The sequence below is a fragment of the Tursiops truncatus genome, chromosome 1 (assembly GCF_011762595.2).
Source record: "Tursiops truncatus isolate mTurTru1 chromosome 1, mTurTru1.mat.Y, whole genome shotgun sequence".
NCBI classification, from domain to species: domain Eukaryota; kingdom Metazoa; phylum Chordata; class Mammalia; order Artiodactyla; family Delphinidae; genus Tursiops; species Tursiops truncatus.
Genome location: NC_047034.1, coordinates 122,126,007 through 122,146,519, shown reverse-complemented (window position 1 = coordinate 122,146,519; position 20,513 = coordinate 122,126,007). Strand labels below are relative to the sequence as shown.

General features: G+C 36.5%; 1 protein-coding gene across 1 annotated transcript in view; it reads right to left on the bottom strand.

Annotated features, from left to right (window-relative positions):
* NEGR1 (neuronal growth regulator 1) overlaps positions 1–20,513 on the bottom strand; it is a 913,167-nt gene that overhangs the window by 369,088 nt on the left and 523,566 nt on the right. Inside the window, exon 3 of the mRNA XM_019919185.3 lies at positions 307–432. Within this exon, the coding sequence (XP_019774744.1) occupies positions 307–432 (126 nt within the window). The remainder of the gene's footprint in view (positions 1–306; positions 433–20,513) is intronic.

Sequence of the window (20,513 nt, the reverse complement as noted above, 5' to 3'; positions counted from 1 at the left end):
TTTCTCTTGTGATATTTCCATTTGAACCTTTTGTCTATTGATTTGTGATTATCCAGTATACTTCAGGGGAAATAACCTTGCCTAGGAATCAAGAGACCTAAGTTCTACTCTGGGCTCTGACAGAAAATGTTCATTTAAGTTTTGTGAACTACATGCATTTAGGTATAAAGAATAAGTATAAAAATATGCATCCTGACTACCTCATGAAAAGGATATAAAAAATTAGTTGACTCTTACATTCCGAACAAGTGAGGTTACAGGAAGATATTGAACAGCACGAGCAACACTGATACTTTTCTGCTTTACCTGATGGGGAGATGTGCCTCCAGGAAATGGAAGGCTCTGGTTTCCCAGTGGCCAAACAAGTCAGGGTGACATTGGTTCCTTCATTGATGGTCATATCACTTGAGATGTCATATATCTTCGGAGGAACTGAAATGGCAAAACATGCAGTGGTCAGAAAAAAATGTATAAAATTCTGTTGAACTATATATGATTAACTCCATGATATCATGCAATCAAACTATGGTGGTGAAATGTACTTATGGCCCATGGTCATCACCTAAAAGATAGATTCTCTAGATCCTCAGGATTACCTTAGAGTTTTTTTGTTTGGTTCCAGTTTTCTCTAATATTTGGCTATGAAATATTTTAAGACAAATTAAATATTTAATAACAAAAAGCTTAAATAGTGCTTAAATGATCAATAAATATTGTTGTGAATACTTTGTATTACATAAACTAGAATATAGCCATCTGTCTGTTCCATCCATGTATCTTCACTATAATGATGGTTTTCCTGTTGAAATGATTAAAGAAAAATGGAAATCTGGAAGAAACTTAAACTAGCAGAACAGTTATGCCTACATGGTGATTTAAGAGCTAAGTGAGGTAAAACATGTACAGAATTGGGATGTAAGATTTCAGGGTTGCAAAGGCAATTTAGGTATCAGTTTTCTAATCTGCACAGCATGGATATAAGTCCTGTGTCCTCTACAGGCTAGCTGTGTTACCTCAGCCTCAGGTCTTCATCTGCAAGCTGGAGATAATAATAGTGCAAACCCCATATAGCTACCGTGAAGATTAATAAGTCAGCATATGTTAAAGGGTTTAGAAAAGTTTCTGGCATCATTGTTAGCTATCAATATTATTATTAGATGCTTTAAAACACATATTTGGTGTTTAACTTTAATTTCACTACTGCTCTTTTCCCATGCCTTAAAATTGCTCTCAGAAGTTCACCACTTTAACAGTATACACAATGGGCCTGTGACATAAGTTTTGGTTTCCTATATAAAAATATAGTAGAAGTTTCAGGTCAAAGCTAAATAAATGGCAATTAGATACATTGATAGCTATTATAAAAACATGCTTTTTTTTTTTTTTTTTTTTTTTTTTTGTGGTACGCAGGCCTCTCACTGTTGTGGCCTCTCCCGTTGCGGAGCACGGGCTCCGGTCGCGCAGGCTCAGCGGCCATGACTCATGGGTCTAGCCGCTCCGTGGCATGTGGGATCCTCCCGGACCAGGGCACGAACCCGTGTCCCCTGCATCGGCAGGCGGACTCTCAACCACTGAGCCACCAGGGAAGCCCAAAAACATGCTTTTTAAGTGGAATTTTTCTCATTTTTCCAGTCTTAGGGTTTCTTTCGGCAAGAGATATGTTTTCAGAGTTATTTTAAAAACCAGTAACTAAAATCTGTCATAAGGATAAATTAAATTACTCATACTTTGAATATCATCTTTTATTTTTTAATGGAACCAAAACTCTGCTACATGAAAATCTGGGATGATTTGATTACAAATATAAAGTATTCAATTATAAATAACTGGTGATATGATTGAGGAAAGGGCTTATTCCTAAGTGATATACTGTTTTATCTGTTCCTAAATGACATACTTTAATTGACATTTAAGACATATTATCATTAAACTCTTCATTGAGCTCTTCTCAGGCAAATAATAAAAAATTAAAACCATTCCAAATAGAAGAATCCTTTTAGCTTAACTGAAACAGAACAAAAATAAAAACTTTAAAACACCCTAGGAAGAAAGTAGAGAAAAATGTGCAAGACTTACTGGTGAATTGAAGATTTAATAAAAATAAACTTATAACATTAAAAATATATATATATATCCTTTGGATATATGAATGTATGTATTGGTTTGATATAGTAAACCATGAAATACATGTGTATATACAAACACGTATGTATATTTATGAATGTGTGTATATATATATATAAATATACAGACACATATATATCAATGTCTACTATTACAAAAACAAAAAGTTATATGATACTTTCCTTCTTTATGTAGAAGATAGTATACAGACATCAGTCTAGTCTGGTTAGTTTTATTTTAAACATATAACTGATTCAACTTTGGGCAGAGGTGTATATATTTAAGAGAAATGATGGAGTGCCATAAGACCATGCATTCTAGCCTCTAAATTAAATTATTTTGTCAATTTTATCTGGCTTTAAAATAGTTTAGTTTCATCTTTACACATCTACTTATATTTAAAGTGGTAAACTAATATTAAGCACGATATTTGATTTCACAGAGAAATAGCCAAGTCCCTTAGCAATAAACTTAAGATTTAACATTTAACTATGGGAAATTCTGTGGTGGGGGAAGACTGTTGAATTCCAGGTGTGATATGTCAGTTCAGTGATTGCAACCACCTCCCGGGGCCTCATAATTCAGGAAACATCTGGAAAGAGGATGTTAGCAAGGGAAATCCCTCTGGCAAGGCACTTCTCCCCAGAATGCATCACCTGTTGGCAACAGATGTTGTGTGTAGAGAGGGCCAATGAAGTCCTTCACATGCAATGTATGTAGCTTGGGGAGGCAAAAACAGGTGTTGCTTTGCTGAATTGCATATCCAGTTCAAGACTTCAAAGTTTTACTGATTATTATGGAGGGAATAATTCTGGACTCACAGGAAATGCAAAAGTTTCAAAGCATAATCCTTGACCTCGAGGAACTTAAAATTAAAAGAGGGAGGCAGATTGGTAAGTAACTAAGAGAAGACAAATATTTTCCATATTTTCCTTTCTCATTTTACATGAGTAACACAGGTCTACTAGGTATGCCTTCTGGGTTCAAATCATCAGAGATTAATTTTGTGTTTGTTTCTTTTAGAGCAAACCATGAAGGATAGTTTATCCACAAAGTTATTCATTGTGGTGCTATTTATAATACAGAAGAACTATCAGTGACCTCGATGTAAGAAAACAGAAATGGAGATATTGTTAGCTCTGCCTCCAGAATAAGGTGTGGTTTCGAGGAAGGGTTTGGGATGAATCCGGGGAACATTAGGCTAAGATATAAAGGAAAAGAAAAGTGATATTTCTACCGTGGGTTGCAGGAACTTGGAGAATGGTAATGTCTCGAGTGTCTTAAGACCCTCCCATTCTGGATTACAGTTTGTGTATAAATGATGCATGTGCACAGGTGGGAAGAATGTCACTGAACTTTCTAAATGACAAAGCATTTCTTATGGCATGTCCAATATTCTATGTGCTTGCATAGAAAAAAGAAAAATGAGGAGAGTTAAAATATCTTACTATTCTAGACATCTGTTTCTTTTCTATATACCTTATATCAAACTCCTTCAACCTTTTTATTTATAAATTTAACTTAAAAATCAATTGTTTAAAAAGAAGTATGTTCAGTCAATTCAATAATTTTTAAGTCACTAAATAACTCTATATTTTAATGAGTATTTAGGTTGCTGTGCATATTATTTAAGTATTTATGACCTAGAGCAGAATAATAAAGGAATAAGTTATTCATCTAAATATACACTTGTTTAATTTGCAGGAAATAATTATTATAACATTAAAATTGTCATCATCATCATGAAACCATAAATAAAAACACTGAAAGGTAGAAGTTCTAGATTTCTCACTAAATCACAGAATAACTTTTCTTTAATAGGACCCTAACTGGGGATACACACAACTTTACATCTGTGTTAATAATGAACTGTTGCTTATCACCAGTTAGAGACATTGAAGAACATTGGAAACTTTCTAAGCAATAGGGATGGGAGTGGATTTAAAGTCTGTGTTGGAGGGAAATTTTTTTTTTTTAATTCCCACATACATTTAAAGGAATCACTCTTGTACCTTCAAATTCATAACCTTTTTTGCCTTTAATCAATTATTCACTGGACTCAATTTCAACTACTGTTTACCACCCTGTTCTCAACTCCTATTGATGCCATGGTGGGGGGCGGGAAATGATGCATATTTAGATGCATTTATAGATTTAGATTCATTTAAGGTAATTCAAATCTCTTGCTGGTTTCACTTTCATCAAAAAGTATGCAATCTGACTTGCCCCAACTGCCTTCTCCTTTTGGAACCATCTATCACGGTGTCTTCAGGCAGGATGGAGCATTCTTAGTAAGAAAAATCTTAGAATACATATCCAAACAAAATACTAACGATTTCCACACAACCAGCTATTTGGGATTATTCCCTACCATTTGCACTGTGATGGGCAATTGAGTCTGTGAGTGTCCTCATGGTTACTTTCTTTTTTTACTTGTACATACTTTCTGAACTGTATAAATAAAATAAGATTTTGTTTGTTTAGTGAGCAGCCTTCACAGATTTAACTTAAATTTCTTCCAACAACTCATCCTGTAGTGTGGAACATGACCATTAAAAATGTGAGAAGTCAACATAAGGGTGACAAATATGTACAACACAGGAATCATATGAACACGCTCTTTTATTTTATATGAAAAGTCTGTTCAGGGACTGAGGCCAGGACGCTGGTGTGAAGAAGTCAGAGACAAGGAGCCTGGCGTCCTTGGACTACAGCCCTGATTCGTAGCGGGGTGGCAGCTGGTGGAAAATATTTTTTTAAAAATGTCTGTGTAGATGATAATAATTAAAATAGTTCACACCTATATGAAGTTGCATGAGATGTGAGGTGGTGCCACACGTAACAATGAAAATCTTTAGAGGATGTATTTGATGGCTACCTTAACTGTAAATAAATGCAAGACATGGACTATTTGGATCTGGGCAATTTCTTTGGTTTACTAGAATCAATTGAATGCCCCATCAAGTTCTTAAGTTGTAAGAGTCTGTGAAAGACCACAGTACATACAAATCCATTTGGAGGGCTTCTTTAGGCTGCAAGAGCTAAAAGGTGGATGGATTATGTATTTAAGCTGGTCCACAAATACTCACAGATTGTTAAGAAACATCAGTTGATGTTTTATAACCACAGTTGTGGTTATTATAACCACAATATTATAACCAGTTGTGGTTATTACAACCACAATATTCTGGGCCCAAAAATCACCTGATTCCATAGCCAGGGTATAAAAATCACAGCAGTGATTTATAAGCAGGTGTACTATGTGTCTTCCCACTCAGTCTCTGAAGCCATAGGCTCATTACTAAAAACCTTTAAAGGTTTTAATGTATCTAATTGAATTATGCATACACTGGGTCATATGCATAATTCACTGGGTCAAACAAAAAATAAAAATAAAAGCGATTCCATCTCTTTGTGTCCTGCTTGACTCACCTCTCCCATGGTGACTTTCTCCACCTCTAAAGCTTACCACAAAGAAGGAACACTGAAATGTGAATTTCTGAGGGAATGTTAAAGGGTTAAATTTCATCTGAAAGCATTGTGTCACTGATGACTTTGAACATCTTCAAGCAAGATAGATTTTTCTGGGTGTGTGCCTTGTTGAAATAACCATTTACACCCCACAACACGTTGTTCCTTCTCACTCCCCCTCCTCTGGTATCGATAGTTTCTTCTTTATAGTGTTCTTTGCAATCTGTCATTTGTATTTATTTCTTTACTTGTTTATTGCCTGTCTTCTCTTCATGCAACTTAAGTAAAGGTCTTGGGTCAGAACCTTGTTTACCTCATTCAACAGCCTATTATAAGTACCTAGAAAAGAGCCTGACACATATGTGATATTCAACAATATTTGTTGTTTTTTTTTTTTATGTGCTGAGCTAATATTTCTTTGGCTTCATAATGATGATTTCCCATAGAATTTCATACCACCGCAAGGATGATATAATATAAATTCTGAGAATATAGTGAAAATGTAATTATAGTGCCAAGTGTCCTATGTGACGGTTTTCAAGGATTCTCCAAGATTGGGGATTCACTATTTCTCTTAACTTATTTAAAAGCATGACATTTCCGTACTGCATTGCCTACTATAGTTTTTGCCATGCAAACCCAGAGAAATAATTGAACAATAATCATAAATTTATTTTCAACAGAATGAGCTGTCACATCCTAGGCAGGACTGTTTATTTTGGTTAGAGTTTTGGTTTTGGTTTTGTTTTTTTTGTTTTTACTTGAGAATCTATGTAAATTAAGGGTCAAAAGTATTTGACTTGACTAATGTGTACATATTATTTCTGCTTTTTTTTTTCCCTCTCCATAGACTTGGAGTCTGGGTTAGTTCGAATAGCCTATATCTTTGAAGATTTTCCAAACTGCTTGAGTCAACAAGCTAAACACAACTATAAATCTTAGGAGAATTGGCTTGTTTTGAACTCCCACATCTTGTAATGGCTGGCAATATCAAAAGGACAGTCTTTCCTTAGGCTGGCACTTCCCTTTTCAGTCTTGGCCAGCCCCCAGAAAGTGAAAGCAAATCTTCGTTACATAACAAATCTCCTGGAAAAGGTGCTGTTCTCAAACTGAGAGAAGAAATTGTTTCATGAATTTTTTTCCTAAACTGGCTTGCTGATGGGTGCTTGATGGCTTCCTGGCCTGCATCTAACTAGCAACATTGTTTTCTCCAACTCAGAGACTATAAACTGACTTTTTATAGTTTATGGCATTTCAGAGATTTCTATGGTTTCTCCCCTCATCCCATCACTGATAGGAGGAAAAAATAGCTAAGTGTGACTTGTAAATGCAAACTTGCCAGATTTGTGAATTACCTACTGATGGAATATGTCAGAACTGCTTTGGGGGGCAAAGAAAGTGTTTAAAAAAAAATGTATCTTTCAGACTTCAGTTCAAACTTTGAATCATGTTGCTTAACTTAGCGTTTTTCCTTTTTTATAAGACCTATGTATAAATTGTTCTCAGTCTACTATGTCCTTCAGGGGGTCAGCTATATACACTGGCAGAACAAGCAGTGACCTATTTTAATCCATCCATTCATTCATTCAACAAATATTTACTGAGAAACAAACTTGATTTAGGGAGACCAATCTTAAGGAGTCCATGTCTAAAGAGTTAGAAAAACCTAACACTATTAATTATGATGTGGAATCATAAATCCTACAAAGTAGATTCTGTACAGCAAGGTGTTTTGGGAACACAGAGTAGTAAATTTAACTCTGCCTATGGGGTCAGAATTGGAGGGGATACTGATCTTAGATAAGGCTTTATGAAACAGATGACATTTGAGTGGAATTTGATGGTTAAAAACAGTAGTTTCCTATACCCAGATAATCATCGGGATGATCTGGTAAGTTTTTTTTTAGAATCCTGGGGTAGAGAGGGCACAACTTAGGGGATCCTAGACCAGTAGGTTTGGAGTGAGCTCCAAAATCTACAGATTTTGGTAACATTTACAGGACACCAGAAAGTCTTCTCCATAAACTTCCCTCTCCTATTTATTTAAAAACTCCACTCTAGTTAGAGAGCCCTCCTTCAAAGCCTCAGAGCAGTTATTTGCCTGCAAGGGCTTAATATTAAAGTGTAACTATCCCTAGAAGAGATGATACCTTAATAGCTTGTACTCAGTAGAAAGGTGCTATGAGTAACTTTTCCCCACTGTGTTATTTTCCCTTGGGAAAATCTAGAACTGGTTCATGTAGCAGGGGCCAAGTCAATCAGTGATGGAGAGAAGAAAGTGAGCATCTGAGAGTGATAAACCCCACAGGATATAGAGTTATGGAAAAAATCAAAGTTGGAAATGACTTCCTTCTCTCTTTCCTTTCTCTCCATCTTTGCTTGACTACCTAATACATGGATTATACACCAAATAGGATGAAAGAAAGCAAGTAATCCCTAAATTTTAAGACAGATTTCTTACTGAGGAAAGGCCTAGGTGTTCGCTAGGTAGATTTTCAGTGTCAAATATATATAAATACACACACATATGTAAATACACATGTATGTACATATGTTATATTAAGAAGGCTTACCATACATGATAATTTAGTGTGAAAAAAGAATAAAGAAAGGTCATTGGTTTAGAAAGGATAAGTTTTGGAGGCTTAATATTTATTTAATGATTTAAAAATTTTTGGTTGAAGGCAAGTTCCTCACCTGCTGAATAAACAGTTTTAAAGCAGAAATACAGCATTGTTATACAAGAGTTTCAATATTTTAGACTGTAAAGATTTTTATTTTTGCTTCATTTTTGCTGGAGGATCAAGAACTGGCCTCTACACATGAATGTTTACACACCAGAGTTCAAAACCCTGCTGTACCTAAGGCTAGCTTCAGCTTCATTTACTTGGATGGTTCAAAGATACAAAATACTGCTTAAAATCAGGACCATAATAACAGCTACTCCCTCAGGCAGCAGCAGCAGCAGGAAGGCTAGAACACACTTACAGCAGTGTTGTATATCACAGGGAATCTACAATGCCTTTGTAACTCATCCGCAGTAGAAAATAGTTGCAAAATACATAGGAAGAATACCACAACTGAAATGCCTTAGAGCACACAAATCTAGGTATCCATACCTAGTGGGGAAGATTTCTTAAGAAACCAACTCTATTACCTTTAAAACCTTCAGTGATGATAACATTTTATTAGGAATTAATAATGAACTTTTTCCTGGAAACAATTCAGCAGTATACTTTAAGAACTTTAAAAAAATCCAACCCAGTGAGCCAATGATTTCCCTTCCAGGAATTTATCTTAAGGAAAGCAGGTACCTCCTTCCAGTATAGTCACTATTCCCACAAACCTGGTGGCCAGCTCCACTGTTCTGTTTGAAAATGTGCCAGCAAATGCCCTCTGGAATGGCTTGGGTGAACTTTTCTTGCCTCATCTTTGGCAGTGAACTATTCTCTACATAAATCAGAGGAAACAGCCCAGCTGTGTCATGCTAGAACCCAGCTGCCTTCTTTGTAAATATTTCCCAGAGCTAAGAGCTTGCTTTAGCATTTTTTGAAACACAAGAGAGTCCAATGTCTACCTTTGGACTCATAGAGTTATATTGAAACACCTGACTCCAGATTTCTTTCTAGGCGCACAGGCTTCAGTAGTTGTGGCTCACAGGCTCTAGAGTGCAGGCTCAGTAGTTGTGGCACCCGGGCCCAGTTGCTCTGCAGCACGTGGGATCCTCCCAGACCAGGGCTCAAACCTGTGTCCCCTGCATTGGAAGGCGGATTCTCAACCACTGCACCACCAGGGAAGCCCCAGATTTCTTGAGGTAAGCCTCTTCCGGTTCAATAGGAGTTCTTTTTGTGAGGCTCAGGTTTCCATAAATGTGTTTTACTACGTTTTTATATCTAAAGCCTGCTATGCTGCTTTCTGCATTTGCAGAGATGTGTCATGTCAGTGCAATCAGAAAAAATAATGGTTTCTCTGAAGTACTCTGGTTTCTTTGTTATTTGTACATAATATGTATTTTCCTAATTATAAAGGTAGTACACACTTATTGAAAAGAATGTGGAAAATATATAAAGAATGAGGAAGACAAACCCCAAACCACCTATTAGGTTGAAATACCTAAAGTCACCTTTTGGTAGGTCAAAACAAATGTGCATGTGTACACTGGAGACCACCAGTCTAAAGACTGACAATTTCCATTTAGAAATGAAAGTCCAGGTTTGCCAGATTTTTAGATATGAACTATTCTATTATTTTGTACCATACAAATTCATCAAAATATCTGTGGATTTACCTTAGCACCAACTCAAATGGCACCATTCTGGGATTTAGAAAAATTTGCAGCTTACTGAAGACACGTGATCATCACAGCTGGAAAATTGTCATAATGTAGAAATCTACACGGTCTATGAAAATAAACAGTGCCTGTAGGTTTATGTGTGTGCAAAATCCTCACCATCCACTGCAAACCTTTTGTAGTCTGAATGCAGTCACAGAGTCACAACTTGCTATCTATGCCCTGAACTCTGGCAAGCCCTCAGCCTGTTCATTTGCCTTGAAAGACCCATTTTTACATTACATTGCTTGGTTTCTCATAAAAGCTGTGCATTATCACACTAATGTGTGGTTGCTCACCTGTCATGGAATAACCATGATGACATCTCCAGAGTGATCAGAGTTCTGCCTTAGGAAATATTCTGAGAACAGGTCTTATTCAGAAATTTAAATAATAATATTATGATTCACATTAATATTTTGTTCCCCCACAAATTCTACATTTTTAAATCGTTGTGTTTCTTTATCTGTTTTTCTCAAAGAGAATGCTTTATTTATGCTTAAAATGTAACAACCAAATGTTATTGTGCAATTATATACCCAGATATCTCAGTGCAGTCCTATGGTTACATGCACAGATTCTCTCTAAAATTGGGTTAAAAGGTAATTTGCCATTTGCTGGCCCCTAGATCATTAGTTATAGTGGCCAAAGTGCATTCTCTTATAATTCAATATCAAAGAAATTGCTTTTATGGCATTAACTATATTATATTCAAAATTGTATAAATTATTGAAATGCTATGCCTACTGCCAAGATATAAGACAGTTCACATGGAAAAAGTTCCATTTTAAATTATTCATTGGAAAAATGTCAGTCTCTTGCCAGAAATTGTTTTATACTGGGGCTAGCTTTTGGGACTTACATTTAAATATGAATCACAAGAACTCTGGAAATTACAGATACTCATAATTCTCTTGGCTCTGAATAATTTGTTCATTTAACTTGTTCATTTTCATCAAGTGGATTAAATATTATAAATTTTCTTGTATCTAGGTGCTATTCTAATGAGCATTTTCAGTAGTAGGCAAAGTCTTCATAGGTAATTCCTTGTAAGTCATGATAAAATAATATCAAAAATCCATATAAAAGTACTGAAATTTGGTGACTTACATTCAGTATTTTTGAATAGAACATAGAAACTGTATAACCAGTGAGTTATATATGTTGTATATACATATGCACATATATAAATTATATGTATGTGTACATACATGAGTATATACATGTATGTATATTTGTCATATAGTTGATATATATTATATTGGATTGTGTGTATTTTGTAACATAATTATGTGTCATTGCTAATAATAGAATATGGTAGTAACGGGGCAAATCTAATTATAAGACACGTAATTATGTTAACAAAATACACATACACAAACATATGCACACATATCCAATCTATGTATATTTTTCCTGCACATTTCTGGAGAACTCGTATGAATCAAGGAACTATTTTATATAGATCTCTGAGTATTTCACAAGATCATACTTAGTACATTGTAAGTGCTCAGAAGGTCTTGAATAAGGATTTTTTTTAATCAGTTCTAAATCTTCCTTATTTGAAGAGTTAGTTTTTAACACCCTCATTAAAAAGTCATTCTCCCTCATATTAATTACAACATTCTGAGGAACAAAGATATTTAACTACTTTTCCCTTTTGAATTAAAAAACATTGTGGGTAAACTACTCCCTGGAGTATTAAGTAAGAAATATTGATTTATTTTAGTTTCTCCAAGGTATTAGGTATGTTACCTATCTGCACATCCCAGTTGAAAGTATTGTGGATTTTTATTTTTATTTTCTAGATAACATATTATATTGTTAAGAACTTGAAAATGTGGTTAAGACTGAAAAGTGTTCTCTTGGGCATGTGTGTTCTGTAACTACCTCTCCTACTTGCTAGTCTTTCTTGTTTTGAACACTGCAGTCTCATCACTTGGCAAAAAATAAGCCAAATCCTGTCGTTTTTCTGCCGGTTGGAAAACTCAATCTACCCACTAAGCATTAGCTCTATTATTCTATATTTTTGCCTATACCTTTCATAACTATTTATTCTTTTTTCACAGCTACTACTATAATGGAAGGGCAGAAAGCTTATCTAACTTTTTGGTTGAAGATTGAGATAAATGAAGGGCAAGTGTTAGCCATAGCAAAATGATGAAATTAACCTTTTTGGTATGTTAACTAGCTTAACTGATAAAGGGAATTCTATGAACATATTGAGTGTACATAGATCTCAAGAGTTATTTGACAGTTGTTAATGATAGTTTATGCAATAGAATGGAGAAATATGGACAAGGAACCCACGCAGCCAGGAAGAATACTGTTTGCCCCTACAACCAATGTTGGTGGGTAGATTCATGTAAGTATGAAGGGAGAAAAAGGAAGGAAGAGGAAGGCCTCTTCCTTCCTTCCTGTTAGAGGAAGGCCATGAGGAACTGGGTCTGTTTCTGTCCTTTCCTCAATTTTAAACGTCTTGGATGAAGCTCTTGGAGACATGCTTATTGATAAAACCATATCAGGGGTCATGTTTTCAGTTATAGTCACTACAATTTAAGAGTGACACACTGGTATGTTATTTTACAATGAGAGGTCAGCCAGAATAGTAAAGTGTCCAGACACAATAACATGTAAAGACACAGCTGAAGGAGCTAGGAATGTTTACATAAAGGTAAGGAATGGAAAGAAGGAAGATTTTTGAATAGACTTGTGGATTTATTCTAGTTTGTTCTTGTGGACAGAATAATGGTAGATTTCAGGTCATTATAGTGAAATATCCTAAACAAGAATGTCCTCACAATGAAATAGATTATTTATGAGAATATAAACTCCCTGTCATCAAAAGATTCTCAGGGAAATATGGAAGACCAGTAGGATTAGACAAGGGATTATTATCAATATATTTGGGTGAATGCTTGGGTCAAATACACTGATAGGGATTTTCAACTTTTATGTTCTTTGACTCTTTGTCACAAATCCAAGTAAAATACCATGAACATGCTAAAGGGCCTGGGCAAATGGTATTTATGGCTCCTCTGAGTGCTTAAAACATCATAAGACAAAATAAGTTCTTGCTGAACTCTAGGAATGCAAAGAATAGTTGAATAATATCTTTGTAGGAAAAAAAAAAGAGACTATTCTCTGATATCTGAAAACTCTGTTGACCAATTATATATTTGCTTTTCCACCATAATATGAATAGAACATCATGTGGTTTTTACCTAAGCAAAATTTTTGTGAGTTTGTGTGCCTTATAGCAGTCACAGTGTATGCATCCAGATCAGTGTGTTAGTATAAACAGATGGAAATATGCTTCTCAGCTGATGAGTAACGTTAAGAGCCCTTCTCATCCTGTTTCACAAAACACCTAAACCCACACACTTTCTGCCCTGGTTTCTCTTTTTTTTTTCCCCATATTTATCTCTGAACTGTTTTTAATTTCCAGAAATGGGATGACCACCTGCCTTTCAAACATACTACAAAACCAGCAGTGATTATGGTTGATTTTTGCTAGTCAGTTATTTTATAGAAAACATGTACCAAATGACAGCAGAGTCACCAGCTGATGAGAAGATTTATTATGTATATAACATTGTGCTTTTCATAGGAGTCAGCAGAATTGTGTTATGACTGTACTACCAAACTGTTTCTATCAGGCTGAGAGCTGTAACATTCAAATGGTACCTTAAGGAACCGAGCTGTGTGCTCACTACTGAACACTACTTTTTTAAAAAGGAGGATTAAACAAAATTTATAAGAGAAAAAGATAACTTTTGCAGTTAAGATATATAATCTGTTCCTTTCTGGGGGTAGCAAGGCTGCTACTTGATCAACAAACATGTCCTCTTCTTGGCACATGACTACATTCTGTTTCCCAGAATCCTTTGTAATTGTTTATAACTGAATTTTAAGCAGTGGAATGTGAGCAGACATGATGTGTGCTATTTGGCTTGACTCCCCCAAAATTCCCATGGGTGATCCTCCATGTAATTTCCCCCTACACAGCTTGATGCACGTAGCCTTGGAAATTGGAAATCACATATTGAAGATGACAGAAATACAGTATAGAGGAGAATGAGTTTTTAGAGAATGTAGTCTGCCTATAAGGAACAATTTATTTGGTGGTCATATTAGTAACAGATAAAAAATATGCCCAGACAGTTTTATAAAAGAGATCGACCAATATCTAAGGAACTCTAATCTCTAAGTTTTATAACACACTCAAAAGAAGATTAAAGAAACAAAATGTATGAAAATAATTGTTTTCTTATAAGCCTCTTCCTGAAAATAAAAGGAAGAAAGCACCACCAATTTATTTTATGAAACTGATATAATGTGATATTAAATATGGACACAAACTATACAAGAAATGTAATTTCACTTATGAACCAGAACATTTTAAATTATAATATTGAATCTACCAAGTGAATCCAGAAATGTATATATAAAAAAGTATGCCTTATTCCAAGACTGAGGATACTGTTCAACAATTTATTAATTTAATACTCCACAGAGACAGACTGAAAGAGAAATATATATGATTATGTCAATTGGGATAGAGAACAAATTATATAAGAAAAAAACTATAATTTATAACAAAAAAGTTACAAACTAGGAATAGAAACTTTCTTGTACAATGTGACTAAAAGGATCTACCAAAAATTCACAATGATCATCATCTTTAATTGTGAAGTGTTATAGACATGTTTCATTAAAAGTGAAATATGGTAAAGAAGCCCACTTTTACTGCTTCTAATTTACATTATACTGGAGTTCCTACCCAGTTCAGTAAGATTAGGAAATAAGTTAGAAGTGTAGGTATTGGAAACAAAGGTCCAAAAGAGTCATTGACCATACATAATGTAATTCTCTTTGTAGAATATTCAAAAGAAGTTACATACTATTTAAATTGATGAAATTGATAAGAATTCAGCTAGACTACAAAAAAAGATGTTAATTCTTCCTACAATAAATGTACAAATTTGATACAATTATATGAAAACTTCTACTTTTATTCACAGAATTCAATAAGATTAATCTAGTATTAATATTGAAGGGCAACAGACAAAAAATAGCCAAGACAATCCTGATTAAGAAAAAGAAAGAAAGAAACTTATTCTATCATACTCTCAAGACAAATTATGAAACGCTGGCAGAAAGATACAAACCAGAATGAAACTAATAGAAACAAAATATACAACATGCACAGAACACACACAGAAGTTTTGAATATGATGATGGAATATAACAAATCAGGGAAAAATAACATACCATACAATCAATGGTGCTAGGACAATGGCTACATTCAAAAAAAAGATAGGGGGTCCAGGGCCACAGATACACCAGAAATACATCTACACGTGGAACAACTCCTACAGAACACCTACTGAACGCTGGCAGAAGACCTCAGACCTCCCAAAGGGCAAGAAACCCCCCACGTACCTCAGTAGGGCAAAAGAAAAAAGAATAAATAGAGACAAAAGAATAGGGATGGGACCTGCACCAGTGGGAGAGAGCAGTGGAGGAAAGGTTTCCACACACTAGGAAGCCCCTTCGCAGGCGGAGACTGCGGGTGGCGGAGGAGGGAAGCTTTGGAGCTGCGGAGGAGAGCAAAGCAACAGGGGTGCGGAGGGCAAAGCGGAGAGATTCCCGCACAGAGGATCAGGGTCGACCGGCACTCACCAGCCCGAGAGGCTTCTCTGCTCACCCGCCAGGGTGGGCGGGGCTGGTGGCTGAGGATTGGGCTTTGGAGCGCCGGGAGAGGACAGGTGTTGGCGGCATGAACACAGCCTGCAGGGGGTTAGTGCACTACGGCTAGCCGGAACGGAGTCTGGGGAAAAGTCTGGACCTGCCGAAGAGGCAAGAGACTTTTTCTTCCCTCTTTGTTTCCTGGTACGTGAGGAGAGGGGATTAAGAGCGCTGCTTAAAGGAGCTCCAGAGACGGGCGCGAGCCGCGGCTAAAACCGCAGATCCCAGAGACGGGCATGAGATGATAAGGCTGCTGCTGCCACCACCAAGAAGCCTGTGTGCGAGCACAGGTCTCTATCCACACCCTCCTTCCAGGGAGCCTGTACAGCCCGCCACTGCCAGGGTCCCAGGATCCAGGGACAACTCCCCCGGGAGAACGCACAGTGCGCCTCAGGCTGGTGCAAAGTCCCGCCACCCTCTGCCTCCGCAGGCTCGCCCCGCACTCCGTGCCCCTCCCTCTCCCTGGCCTGAGTGACCCAGAGCCCCCAAATCAGTGGCTCCTTTAACCCCATCCTGTCTGAGCGAAGAACAGACGCCCTCTGGCAACCTACACGCAGAGGCGGGGCCAAATCCAAAGCTGAACCCTGGGAGCTGTGAGAACAAAGAAGAGAAAGGGAAATCTCTCCCAGCAGCCTCAGAAGCAGCGGGTTAAAGCTCCACAATCAACTTGATGTACCCTGCATCTGTGGAATACATGAATAGACAACAAATCATCCCAAATTAAGGAGGTGGACTTTGAGAGCGAGATTTATGATTTTTTCCTCTTTTCCTCTTTTTGTGAGTGTATATGTGTATGCTTCTGTGTGAGATTTTGTCTGTATAGCTTTGCTTCCACCATTTGTCCGAGGGTTCTATCCATCCTTTTTTTTTTCATTTTTTATCTTTTCTCTTAATAATATTTTTTTATTTTAATAACTATTATATTTTATCTTACTTTATTTTACTTTATCTTCTTTCCTTCTTTTTTTCCTTCCTTCCCTCCTTCCATCCTCCCTCCCTCCTTTCTTTTTCTTTCTTCTTTGCTTTCTTTCTACTTCTACTAATACTTTCGTTTTACTTTTTCTCCCTTTTATTCTGAGCCGTGTGGATGAAAGGCTCTTGGTGCTACAGCCAGGAGTCAGTGCTGTGCCTCTGAGGTGGGAGAGCCAACTTCAGGACACTGGTCCACAAGAGACCTCCCAGCTCCACATAATTTCAAATGGCAAAAATCTCCCAGAGATCTCCATCTCAACACCAGCACCCAGCTTCACTCAACGACAAGCAAGCTACAGTGCTGGACACCCTATGCCAAACAACTACCAAGACAGGAACACCACTCCACCCATTAGCAGAGTGGCTGCCTAAAATCATAATAAGGCCACAGACAGCCCAAAACACACCACCAGACATGGAACTGCCCACAAGAAAGACAAGATCCAGCCTCATCCACCAGAACACAGGCACTAGTCCCCTCCACCAGGAAGCCTACACAACCCACTGAACCAACCTTAGCCACTGGGGACAGACACCAAAAACAACGGGAACTACGAACCTGCAGCCTGCAAAAAGGAGACCCCAAACGCAGGAAGATAAGCAAAATGAGAAGACAGAAAAACACACAGCAGATGAAGGAGCAAGATAAAACCCCAGCAGACCTAACAAATGAAGATGAAATAGGCAGTCTACCTGAAAAAGAATTCAGAATAATGATAGTAAAGATGATCCAAAAGCTTGGAAATAGAATAGAGAACATGCAAGAAACTTTTAGAAAGGACCTAGAAGAACTAAAGAGGAAACAAACAATGATGAACAACACAATAAATGAAATTAAAAATACTCTAGATGGGATCAATAGCAGAATAACTGAGGCAGAAGAACGGATAAGTGACCTGGAAGATAAAATAGTGGAAATAACTACTGCAGAGCAGAATAAAGAGAAAAGAATGAAAAGAACTGAGGATGGTCTCAGAGACCTCTGGGACAACATTAAATGCACCAACATTCGAATTATAGGGGTTCCAGAAGAAGAAGAGAAAAAGAAAGGGACTGAGAAAATATTTGAAGAGATTATAGTTGAAAACTTCCCTAATATGGGAAAGGAAATAGTTAATCAAGTCCAGGAAGCACAGAGTCCCATACAGGATAAATCCAAGGAGAAACATGCCAAGACACATATTAATCAAACTGTCAAAAATTAACTACAAAGAAAACATATTAAAAGCAGCAAGGGGAAAACAACAAATAACACACAAGGGAATCCCCATAAGGTTAACAGCTGATCTTTCAGCAGAAACTCTGCAAGCCAGAAGGGACTGAAAGGACATATTTAAAGTGATGAAGGAGAAAAACCTGCAACCAAGATTACTCTACCTAGCAAGGAACTCATTCAGATTTGATGGAGAAATTAAAACCTTTACAGAAAGCAAAAGCTGAGAGAGTTCAGCACCACCAAACCAGCTTTACAACAACTGCTAAAGGAACTTCTCCAGGCAAGAAACACAAGAGAAGGAAAAGACCTACAATAACAAACAAAAAACAATTAAGAAAATGGCAATAGGAACATACATATCGATAGTTACCTTAAATGTAAATGGACTAAATGCTCCCACCAAAAGACCCAGATTGGCTGAATGGATACAAAAACAAGACCCATATATTTGCTGTCTACAAGAGACCCACTTCAGACCTAGAGACACATACAGACTGAAAGTTAGGGGAAGGAAAAAGATATTTCATGCAAATGGAAACCAAAAGAAAGCTGGAGTAGCAATTCTCATGAGACAAAATAGACTTTAAAATAGACAATTAGAAGAGAAAAAGAAGGACACTATATAATGATCAAGGAATCGATCCAAGAAGAAGATATAACTATTGTCAATATTTATGCACCCAACATAGGAGCACCTCAATACATAAGGCAAATACTAACAGCCATAAAAGGGGAAATCAACAGTAACACATTCATAGTAGGGGACTTTAACACCCCACTTTCACCAAAATGATTATCATCCAAAATGAAAATAAATAAGGAAACACAAGCTTTAAATGATACATTCAACAAGATGGACTTAATTGACATTTATAGGACATTCCATCCAAAAACAACAGAATACACATTTTTATCAAGTGCCCGTGGAACATTCTCCAGGACAGATCATATCTTGGATCACAAATCAAGTCATGGTAAATTTAAGAAAATTGAAATTGTATCAAGTATCTTTTCCAACCACAAGGCTATGAGACTAGATATCAATTACAGGAAAATATCTGTAAAAAATACAAACACATGGAGGCTAAACAATACACTACTTAACAATGAAGTGATCACTGAAGAAATCAAAAAATATGTAGAAAAAAATGACAATGGAGACACGACAACCCAAAACCTATGTGATGCAGCAACAGAAGTTCTAAGAGAGAAGTTTATAGCAATACAATCCTACCTTAAGAAACAGGAAACATCTCGAATAAACAATCTAATCTTGCTCCTAAAGCAATTGGAGGAAGAAGAATGAAAAAACCCCAAAGTTAGCAGAAGGAAAGAAATCATAAAAATCAGATCAGAAATAAATGAAAAATAAATGAAGGAAACGATAGCAAAGATCAATAAAACTAAAAGCTGGTTCTTTGAGAAGATAAACAAAATTGATAAAATATTAGCCAGACTCATCAAGAAAAAAAGGGAGAAGACTCAAATCAATAGAATTAGAAATGAAAAAGGAGAAGTAACAACTGACACTGCAGAAATACAAAGATCATGAGAGATTACTACAAGCAACTCTATGCCAATAAAATGGACAATCTGGAAGAAATGGACAAATTCTTAGAAACACACAACCTGCCAAGACTGAATCAGGAAGAAATAGAAAATATGAACAGACCAATCACAAGCACTGAAATTGAAACTGTGATGAAAAATCTTCCAACAAACAAAAGCCCAGGACCAGATGGCTTCACAGGAGAATTCTATCAAACTTTTAGAGAAGAGCTAACATCTATCCTTCTGAAACTCTTCCAAAATATAGCAGAGGGAGGAACACTCCCAAACTCATTCTACGAGGCCACCATCACCCAGATACCAAAGCCAGACAAGGATGTCACAAAGAAAGAAAACTACAGGCCAATATCACTGATGAGCATAGCTGCAAAAATCCTCAACAAAATCCTAGCAAACAGAATCCAACAGCACATTAAAAGGATCATACATCATGATCAAGTGGTGTTTATTCCAGGAATGCAAGGATTCTTCAATGTACACAAATCAATCAACGTGATACACCATATTAACAAATTGAAGGAGAAAAAACATATGATCATCTCAATAGATGCAGAGAAAGCTTTCGACAAAATTCAACACCCATTTATGATAAAAGCCCTGCAGAAAGTAGGCATAGAGGGAACTTTCCTCAAGATAATAAAGGCCATAGATGACAAACCCACAGACAACATCATCCTCAATGGTGAAAAACTGAAAGCATTTCCACTAAGATCAGGAAGAAGACAAGGTTGCCCACTCTCACCACTATTATTCAACATAGTTTTTGGAAGTATTTGCCACAGTAATCAGAGAAGAAAAAGAAATAAAAGGAATCCAAATTGGAAAAGAAGAAGTAAAGCTGTCACTGTTTGCAGATGACATGATACTATACATAGAGTATCCTAAAGATGCTACCAGAAAACTAGCAGAGCTAATCAATGAATTTGGTAAAGTGGCAGGATACAAAATTAATGCACAGAAACCTCTGGCATTCCTATACAGTAATGATAAATCTGAAAGTGAAATCAAGAAAACACTCCCATTTACCATTGCAACAAAAAGAATAAAATATCTAGGAATAAACCTACCTAAGGATACAAA